Below are 10,297 nucleotides of genomic sequence, written 5' to 3' on the forward strand. Positions count from 1 at the left end.
ACAAGATTAGCAAGCCTGCCTGTTCTGAGGCAAGGACTAGCATCACACCTGGGACAACTATGCTAGTTCGAAATGAAATTTCAAACCTAGACATTGACAAGCCATCAAAGTTGCTCTCGGCCAACTAAACTAATGCGTGTAGATGCTAAAACAGCTAGCCTAAGACCTATTTACAGATTAGCAAACTGTGGATGTTTTCTGTTTGTGTAGCCATGACAGATTCGATACCTGTTTTTCATGATACAGAAGCTTACGCGTGTGAGAGGCACAGAAGCTACTCGGGCATTCATCGAAAGGAATGGATTCGATCAACAATGAACTGCTGCTTCAACTTCAGATGCCAGTAATCTATATGTGATCAAAGAATCTGTTCGAGTTTATGGCGATTTTCGCCATGCTCTGATGCCTTTGTGGTTAATGTTGAACGGCCAGCTTTTTCGCCGCTTTGGACTCTCGGAGAATATTCCAGACGCCAAGGCCTGCTGAAACCACAGCTCGAACTCATCGTCCTCGATGATCATCTTGGCATCCAAACCCCAGGGATATCTCAGGGGGTCGGATCGCAGCCCCATTGCGTCCAAGCCGACCATGTTCACATGAAAGGTTGGCCCATGAGTGTTTGCCTTGCATTCCATTCCCTTCATACAACACACTTGCAAAGTAAGAAGACCGAAAAACAAAACAAACAAGACTAGAAACAAGAGCAATCACTGGCAAAATATTATGTAATGTATCAAATTAATGATATGTTAAATTTGTTTAAATTAAAGTTTGTGCAAGATTCATTTAAAACATCAAAAGTTTATCTTAAATTTAACAAATTTTCCTTTTACTACTGCAACGACACAATACAAGACTGCTAAGCGGTTCTCATTTCAACAGAAAATATATATTATTCTCTGGTAAGTTTTGTGATAATGAAAATTTTAACCGGTTATGTATGGAAGATCTCACTCATCAAACCCTTTATTAGATAAGGCATCATTGGGTAAATTAAATATCCATACACTGACCTGACAAATCGCCCATTCAGAAACATCAAAAATTTTGCTTTCTGCACACACAAAAGCTCGCGGTATTTCCACCTAAAAAGAGAGATTAGGAATGTATAACCTTTACTTACAGATAGAATACACAACAGGGAGAAAATCAAGATTGAAACAGACAAAATTTGGAGAGTGTAAAGCAAATCTGGATGTCATTAAACATGATAAATACCTTGTGAGGTGTCAAGACCGGCGGGTAGCCACTTTCTACCCACCCATCACCATCTTTGGCCTGATGATACTGGGAGCAACCCTGACAAATAATATTTCATAAACGGGATGCAGAGATGACAAAGTGCACAAACAAAGTGATAATTATAGATTGGCCTCCTACCTGACACCACCTTGCCCTACTTTTACTTCTATTGGTGCATATCCATATGTGAGAATTTCCACACTTGGTGCACTCAATATGCCTGGATTCTTCAGCACGGTATTCAACACCATCCTGTGATGGAAAGGCAACCAGATTATTAAGCTAATTCTTCAAATCCAAACTGAAAAAGGATAAACACTATGAATGCGGGAAAAAAAGCAAGAGAACAGGACGAAGCCACATGGAAAACTAAATAAATAGTAAGGATAGGATAGGCATACAGTAGTTCGAAACATCAATAAAGCATAATTTTCATGTGCAGATAAACTTTAAGATTCAGTACCATAGATTGCATTTCAATCAAATTGATGCGCTGCATGGGGCTGTATGCAAAATCTAAAACAATCCGTGATGCCCACAAAATATCTGAATTATAAAATTATTTTCACAACGAAATGTTATTCCTATAATCATTTGAAGAAACCACATTGAAGATACATCATAATAAGAAAATGTTGTGTTCGCTACACCAGACAACTTTACTTAGCATTATCATGACCAATTTCATGAATAGTTCAAGGCACCCACACCACTTGGTAGGTGAGCTGTGCGTCAGCCAACAAAGAATGATTAGGCACACTAACAGACTTCAAGCACTAGACCTGTGTACCAACTGTTCCATTATCTAAGGGATTTGTCAATTGACCAGATCCATTTGTCTAGTCATTTCTTCTCCTAGGCTCACATATCCTTGCTCCTATCACAGTGAAAGGATATGGCATGGGAGCTGAGTGAAGGTTTCCCTACAATCCTAAGAAAAGAAACTAGATATGGGTGAGTTAAGAGAATGCCTCAGCCTTAAAGGTAGCTTGGAGCCAAGAAGCTTGTCTATGACATGAGATTGACTCCTTGTACAGTTTGCCATCACTGTTGTACCTTATCTTCAAGGGAAATATGCCATGGAAGGTGCTAGGATGTTTGCTCTTCAGGTGCCTCGGGAGTCCTTAAGGAAATAAAGGGAAATCAATCTTTGATCAGACCCTGAAGAATTTTGGCAGCTCCTCAAGAAAATTAACTTGTTCACTTGGCTCCATCTAGTTAGCATTCAACTCCTTTACATCACAGCCCTTGTTTATCAGTGAAGTGATTTATTGGCTGTACTTGATGGTACAAGGAAGCATACAGGCAGTATATGATCAGTGGACACTATGGAACTACCTCGAATTCAAAGAGTAACTAACTTGACAAGCAAAATGGTTATCATCTTAAAAAAAACGTGCCACATTATAAATATTTCTGCAATATTAGAAAATGTATTATTCCATGAGACATGAGGTGATGGGTAGCATATTTCATAAATAGAAGCCTTAGATTAAACATATTCACATGCATCATGATGAATTATACCTCCTGAGAATGAGAGGTACCAGAACTCTGACACACGCCCCCAGATTCTTCCTTTCTTAACTGTTCATCGTAATTTTTCTTTTTTATGAAATCTGAAAGGACCTGAAATATCTTGCTTGTTAGTTGCCTAACTGTTGACTGAGCATTTAAAAAGAAAGCAACTAATACTGGTCAAGAGTTATTGTTTCTCTTCAAACGTTGTTGATATTACTTGCCTCATATGCACACTGAAGCTTTTTAAATGATTCACAAGCTAATGGACTGTTTGGATTCTTGTCGGGATGAACGAGCAAGCCCTAGGAACCCATGAACACAAATTAACATACAGTTACTGTGAATCAGATGACTATAAAAAAAACATTTTGTTGTTAAACATTATCAAGTTGCATACCTTTTTATGGTATTCTTTCTTCAATATCTTAGGGTCAGAATTCACATACTTCAGGAGGCCCATAACTTCATAATGGTTTGAACTGTTCGTTATCCTTTTCATCTCAACTAATGAAGCTGATTCAGTCATGACAACGTTGCTAGAGGAAGCATTCTTATGAATGTCTGAAAGATTTGATGCGTTCGGTATTGTGCAAGATGATTTGAGAGGTGGCACTTCTTCAGCTTCTTTAGATGGAGGGGTATATTCCTTGTCAGCAGAAGCATCTTCTGAAACCTTTTCAGGTTCCTTTTCTTCTTGTACACAAGTGCCTCTATTGGTACTCTCATATCCTTGAAGTAGTTTGTTCAATATACTGTTGGAAATAAATGATAGGTTAAACGTCAAATAAACTCCATGCAATCCAGCACGGGCATTGATGACATGAACAGCATAAGCAGTTGTCATTAAGATCAAGAATCGAGCATGGTTAAGGGAGAACATATAACCTGCAAACAAACAAACTCAGTAAGCTTGGAAGTATTACAAATATTAAATTGAAAACATAAATGGGAAAATGCTTCTGCAAACCTCCGGCCATTAGTAAAATTGTTGTTATCCAAAAGTATCCATACAGCCACATAAGTCCAATGCCATAAAGCCCAACAATAAAAAGACCAGGTGTGAAGCCCAAATGATGAATAGCTGTGGCTGCGGATCCCTGATATAACAAATATACAAATTAATTCTTCATAGCAAACTCAGATACTGTAATCCAAGTGAAAATAATTATGAATGAAAATCATAAACACGACAATACTGAGCTAACAAGAGTTAGATACATGGGTCTTTCTCCAATCCGTAAGCATAGTCAAACTACATTTTCATTGATAGGTAATTTAAATCCCTTTGAGTTGTTTCAACCAAAGTTTCCTTAGTCTAATTAATAAAGTAGGTAGTATCTATATCAGTGATCCAACTTTTTTAATCATAGAGCTGGTTTGAGTTCTTGGTAAGTTTTCATTCCATCTTAACTATTTTTTCTCAATTCCAATCTATGCAACTATGACAAATGAGATTTTTTGTATCTTCTTTTTGTTGCTAACTCATAACCTTACAACCTTTATAATTCTGATGAATGCTACATTAATATTGTGTATTATGCTATAACACTCAGCATACTAAACCTTTATCTGCTAGTAGACAAGCAGGAAGTTTTCAATGCTGAGTACTTGATGAATAATAGACAACAAATAATTGTGACACAATTTTCCATAAATAAATTCATATCAGCTCTAGTGACAGTTTTCAATGCCCAATGTAACATCTTTTGTGTTCTTTGTTATTTGACAAGAAAAGGACAAGTGAATAAATTAAGAATTTTCATTGCAAAGGGATTTATTATAAGAGTGGGCTCGCGGGTAGCTAAATTATACACATATTTTCCCGGATCAAACACTACATACTGTTAATATAGATATAAGAAGTGGTTTGGGCAGAGATCTAAGAATCCAATGCATGCAGGCAAGAAACGATGTTGGTTTGAAATCGCCTTAACAAAGAACAACCAAATTTTGTAATGTACATCTGCATACATTCAAAAAACTAACCTATCAAATTACATCAAATTGTTAAGTAAACTCAAGCTAAAAGATCCAATCTTCACTAGGTAGCCATTTTAATCCAAATAATATTTTATTTATGTCAATAGATGGAGTAAAATAATTTTTCAATCAAAACAAAAAATCGCAAATGCTTGGAAAGACGACAATGATACTTGTGGCATCACAATCCATAATAGACAATTTTACAGTTAACCTATTATTGTACATTTATTCAGTTCATGCAAGCCATTTTAACAATTGGCAGCCATTTCGATGCAGCTTCAGCCAAGGCTTAATAAATATTTCCTGTGACAAATAGCTTCATGAAAAGCATATTATGTCGCCGACATTTTAGTCTCAAACAAGCAAGGGGAGGTGCATCATGAGCAAACCACCATAAAGACGTTCAAAATACAACTCATACACACACAATGTTCTTGCTCTCAGAAAATTTAAATCAGACGCTGTGACTGTACTACCAATTCCAGTAGGGAAGATAAGAATAGAGCCAGATCAATATATCATTGATCCAAGGTGCTGAGACATGAGAATATGATACCCACTTGACAGTGAGCATCTGGCATGTCAAAAATTACTCATGACATTGTTAAAGCAAACTAGAGTCTTACTGGCACCATAAAGACTCACCAAAAAGGCATCAGAGCAGCAAAGACTTATCTATGCTCTAAAAATAGCTATGAACTAAAGATGAGAAAAAGGAAAGGTAATCAAACTTATCCCAATCACATAGACAGAAATGAACCATGTTACATGACCACTTTTTGTCCAGAGATGGTAAACTAAAATGGGTGATGACAGCAAATAAAAGCCTTTGCAAAGCACAAAAATAATATGGATAATTGGAACAAACCAGACTTAGAAGCACATAAAAGAGAGAAGTCGTCGAAGTCGAGCAAAGCAAGCAACTCCACATAATGACAAAAACAGCCGCCGAACCCAAGGTAAACAGGGACCTCAGACCTCCCACGACGCAATTACTCCATTGCAATAGCAATCTAAAAAGAAATATTCCTGCAATCGTGCACCAGCTATAAAACAATGGCCAGTGGCGATCAATCAGAAGTCCAAGTTTTTCCCCTATACAGTTCGCAGCAACTCGGACATCTAAAGAGAACTGCTTCTGATATCGAACCCATATCCACCCTTGCTTGAACAAGCCTATACCTCGCATTGAAACCATAATAACAGCAAACAGATCACATTCCTTTTGGGGGAAAAGCCAAAACTGCCTCGCCCAGAGAAACCAGCGAAAACAGCACAGCGCGGCTTCCGCAATCTGAATCACGTTGCCAGGGATCCCGACAATCTTCTCATTTCCCGATCATCATATCTACTCCAAGGATCTTATATCGGACGGTTCCATTAAATCTCTGTGCTCAACAACTACTCCCATTCAGTAATCAGCCAAAACGAATTTCCCAACATGAACCCAAAAAAAACAAAAACTCCTCTTTCTCCTTCCACCGACGGAGGGCATTGGGTGGCAACCGACAGCCAAATCTGATGGTCTTCCTCCCGAACACTATCAAAAGAGGAAGAATCGCAGAATGACGCACGGGAGTCAGCTCAGCCCTAACTTCACCTGCCGTTTCAACTGCTTCTCCTTCGGCGTCAGACGCTGCTCGTGATGTAGCTAAGAGAAGGGAAGGAAGGAGAGCAATGGCGCAGATGGACGATACCAGAAGAGGGGAAGGGGAAGAGGAAGGTAGAGATCGAAGCTTGGAGGAGAGAGAGAGAGAGAGAGGAGGGTCACGTGGTAAGGGTTTAATGTGATGAGCTGATAGCGTGTAAGGAGAGGGCAAGAAGCTAGAAAAAGAGAAATGATTAAATATGCGTAAAAATCAAAAGACGCTTAATTGGTTATCGTTAAGACGGTACTTTATATTATAATTATATTTTATTAAAAAGTTTTTAGATTTTCAAAATCAAAATGATTTCTTTTTTCTAAATCGGACTTTTATTTTTTTAATCAAAATGAATATTATTGAATCATAATTTAATTATTTAAATATCATTCAAATTTATTTTATACTATTTTATATTATTATTTTCTATCCAAATTTTAAATCATAATTTTTGAATCAATTTGTAACTATATAAATATCTTTGAAAAAATCACATTATAATTAAAAAATATTTAAATAAATGTAAAAGACAGAATAGTAAAGCAAGACATCTTTTTAATTTAAAATAGATGAATTTAGAAAAAAAATGTTATCTTGTTTTTTTAATTCAATTTTCTTTCTAAAATATTATTTTTATACGACCAATCTAATGTTAAATTGTTTTTGATTAAAAAAAATATGGAATATTTATTATGTTTGAAGATATAAGTTAAAGCAAATTTTAAAATGTTGAAGATAAAATGTAAATATTTTAGGGTTGTAGATGAGTCCAATTGTGTTAAGTTTTATATTATTTAAATTTATTTAATAAAGTAATAGAGCCACATTAAAAACATAAGCTTACCTTCCTTTATTTACTAGATGAGTTAGGGTTAAATTCGATTCATTTGTAAATTATAAAACTCTTAATTTTAGTTTATTTGATAATTTTAAAGTTTTAATTTTTTAAATATATTTAGTTGATAAGTGAATTTATTTATTTATTTATTTTAAAAAATCTTTATATGTATTGAATAAAAATCAAAAATATATTGAATTATAAAAGGATACCTTTTTCATTTATTATCAAAACAATCTCCTATCTCACCTCACTTCTATACATTTTAATTTTAGAAATTGAGCACTATTAAAGGAGCTATAAGATAATAATTATTTTATAATTATAGCAGTTATAATTTTATAACTATTATAAATACATAATTATAACCATGTTATAAATACTACAGCATAATGTCAACTGGTATTTGATCATAAATAAATTATCTATATTATAACATCTATGATTTACCGTTGTTATGACATAATATTGATTTGTGCATGGATTCGTATTAATTAAAAATAAAATATTTGTATTGCAAGAGTTATGAGTAAGTTGTTGCAATATAATGTTATTAGTTTTTATCATAATTAAAGTATTACTATAATATAATATTAACCAATACTATAATAAATTAAATAATTATATTACAATGTTATAATATAATTTATTAATCAGAATTGAAATATCAATTTTATAATGGCTAAATAAATAATATTTATATATAATATTATAAAATTTAAAATATTCATCATAAAATTTTTATTAATATAATAAATACAAATTAAACTCATTAATCAACTTTAAAAATATAAATATTTCAAATAATCAAACAATAAATTTAAACGATACAAAGATTAACTTAGGCCCTAAATCTAATGTAATGTCATGTCACCTACTCTATTTTGGATTGCCCACCCTACCTGCCGACTCGGTCAGTAACCGGGGCCCGCAAAATGCCAAACCCATAACGCTGTAATGGCTTGAACCGTAACGTGGGTAGGTCGAAACTGGGGACCAAATCAAGAAAAGCCACCCACCTTCTTGTAACCTAATGCGGCCACGTGTTTGTTTAAGAGATTATTAACGTCAAAGTAGACTCGTCGATTATTATTATTATTAAATATTTAATAATAAATATAAATATGTGTTAAAGATATCTTAATAATTAATATTATACATTACATATTACTTGTGCGTAGATAGAGATGAAATAGTAAACATATGTAATGAAGAAGACAATAACTAGATAAAGTATTACTTTGAGGAAGTCTTGTGATATTTAATAGATATAATTATATCATTAATAATTATGTATGATGCTATTAAAATATCTTTTATTAAATATAAAATTGTACATTAAAAACGAAATAAAGACTTAGTTTGAGGTTCTTGTTTGGTTCATAAAAGCCCATTTGATCAATCCAAACATAAGGTGATATCACCTTTCATGCACGGTCGGGGCTCCCTTTGTAGCTACCTGAGCTATTGCTCGGGGGTCCAATGACGTCGAAAAAAAACTTAGATTTATGGATGGAAAAAAAGAAAATTTAAGAGAACGAATAAGGTAGTCCGAGGTGTACCGTCGATGTAGCTTAGAGTTCGGGATCAATCCGAGTAGATTGTTCGGGTTGTCTCCGCCATTGTTTTCATAATGATATATGGTTCCATTGTTGCTTTTGAAATTAGAGGAAGAAGTAACACATAGTTTTATAATTTTCAATTAAGCCCTTCATATTATCAAGTATGTATTCATTTACATATCTTGCTTGGACAAGGCCATAGTTGACCGATATGAAACTATCATTTACCTAATGCTCGATAGACATAATCGTCATTTTTACTTTCTCAAGAGTCTCTTAGATTGAATAAATATTTGAGTGATAACTTTAGAGGAGAATGTTTTGATCCGAGTGGTATTTTGATGTATTATCAAATAAATTTAAGTTAGATCTTATTGTTTATTTATATGTGTGTTTAAGTATAATGACTTAGGAAAATATATAGGTACGCGATAGCTTAGGGGCATCACAGAAGATGTAATCGATTAAGAAGGATGACACGGAAAATGAGTTGATGGGCTCGGTGCATCTAAGGCACAATAAACTATGGAATATTACTTTGGTGGAATGAGAAGAACGTACGTAATGCATTCAAGGGACGAGAAGAGGGGAAAAAGATTGCTGAAGGCAAACGGAATTGGATTCGGACAAACTATTGTCCAGGTGGTCAAAGAACCATCTAGGCGATCGAAGAAGACAAGATCAATGAATGGTCAAGACTAAAGGTCGACCATCTTCTAAGTGATCGGAAGCCATGGCTAAGTCATCCAACTCTGTTGTGAGAACGCCCACGTCAGCAATCTCCAAATGAAAGAAAGAAGCCTCTAGGTAATTGAAGGTCGCTGAGTCATCCAGAGCTGCTATCGAAGTGAATTAAACCTAAAGGTGCATCAATAAAGATCCAATTGATCAGAAAACTTTCAGGCAATCAGAAAGTGTTACATCAGTAGAATAGTCAGATCGAAATGAGATATATAAAATGAACTAAAGCTTGAAGAACAAAATACAACACACTCTTAAATACTTATACTTTCAGTTATTTATTTATTCTCGTACTTATTCTCTACTTCTATATCGTTTCTGAAGATGAGAAGATAGAGGACAAGTGTATTTCATAGTTATTGAGCTAACAATTTGTGGATTGCAAATCAAGTAAAATCCGCGTCTTTTTTCTCTTATTTTTTATTTTTTTGATTAATTTATATATGTCCTTACTAAATCATTACCCAAAGAAAACGGAATTTAATTTGTAGATTTTATTATTCATCTCTCTACTCTATCAATCCGAACTACTCATGTTTACAGGACAAACATAGAAAAGAATCCGCTTTAAATAAGGAGGACTAGTACTAAAAAAAAAAGATGGAAAAAATATATATAGCGACTAACTCCTATATATTAAGTGAAAAAAAAGCTCACAAGGCACCGCATATATTCATATAATACTCTCAATACTAATAATAAGAAAGAAAGTATGGTGCAACCACCAATTTCTAAATCACTCAAATAATTATTTTAATTATTTCGCA

The 10,297-nt window shown here is 34.2% G+C and overlaps 1 protein-coding gene across 2 annotated transcripts; it reads right to left on the reverse strand.

Moving 5' to 3' along the window:
- Positions 1–110: 110 nt before the first annotated feature.
- LOC141830967 (uncharacterized) lies at positions 111–6,483 on the reverse strand. 2 transcript variants are annotated; one of them, XM_074718420.1, is made up of 9 exons: positions 5,615–6,483; positions 3,731–3,860; positions 3,161–3,648; positions 2,985–3,065; positions 2,770–2,871; positions 1,381–1,494; positions 1,219–1,299; positions 1,014–1,085; positions 111–638 (listed from the first exon to the last, which is right to left on the reverse strand). In XM_074718420.1, exons 1-9 carry the CDS (start codon positions 5,942–5,944, stop codon positions 378–380), a joined length of 1,659 nt encoding a protein of 552 aa, XP_074574521.1. In that variant the 5' UTR covers positions 5,945–6,483; the 3' UTR covers positions 111–377. The 2 variants fall into 2 exon arrangements, with proteins under 2 accessions (XP_074574521.1, XP_074574522.1); XM_074718421.1 differs by having other exon boundaries at positions 2,770–2,907.
- Between the last annotated feature and the right edge of the window lie 3,814 nt (positions 6,484–10,297).

Source organism: Curcuma longa, chromosome 6, assembly GCF_044706935.1.
Source record: "Curcuma longa cultivar G26 ecotype Majalengka, Jawa Barat chromosome 6, ITB_CL_G26_1.1, whole genome shotgun sequence".
Lineage (NCBI taxonomy): Eukaryota > Viridiplantae > Streptophyta > Magnoliopsida > Zingiberales > Zingiberaceae > Curcuma > Curcuma longa.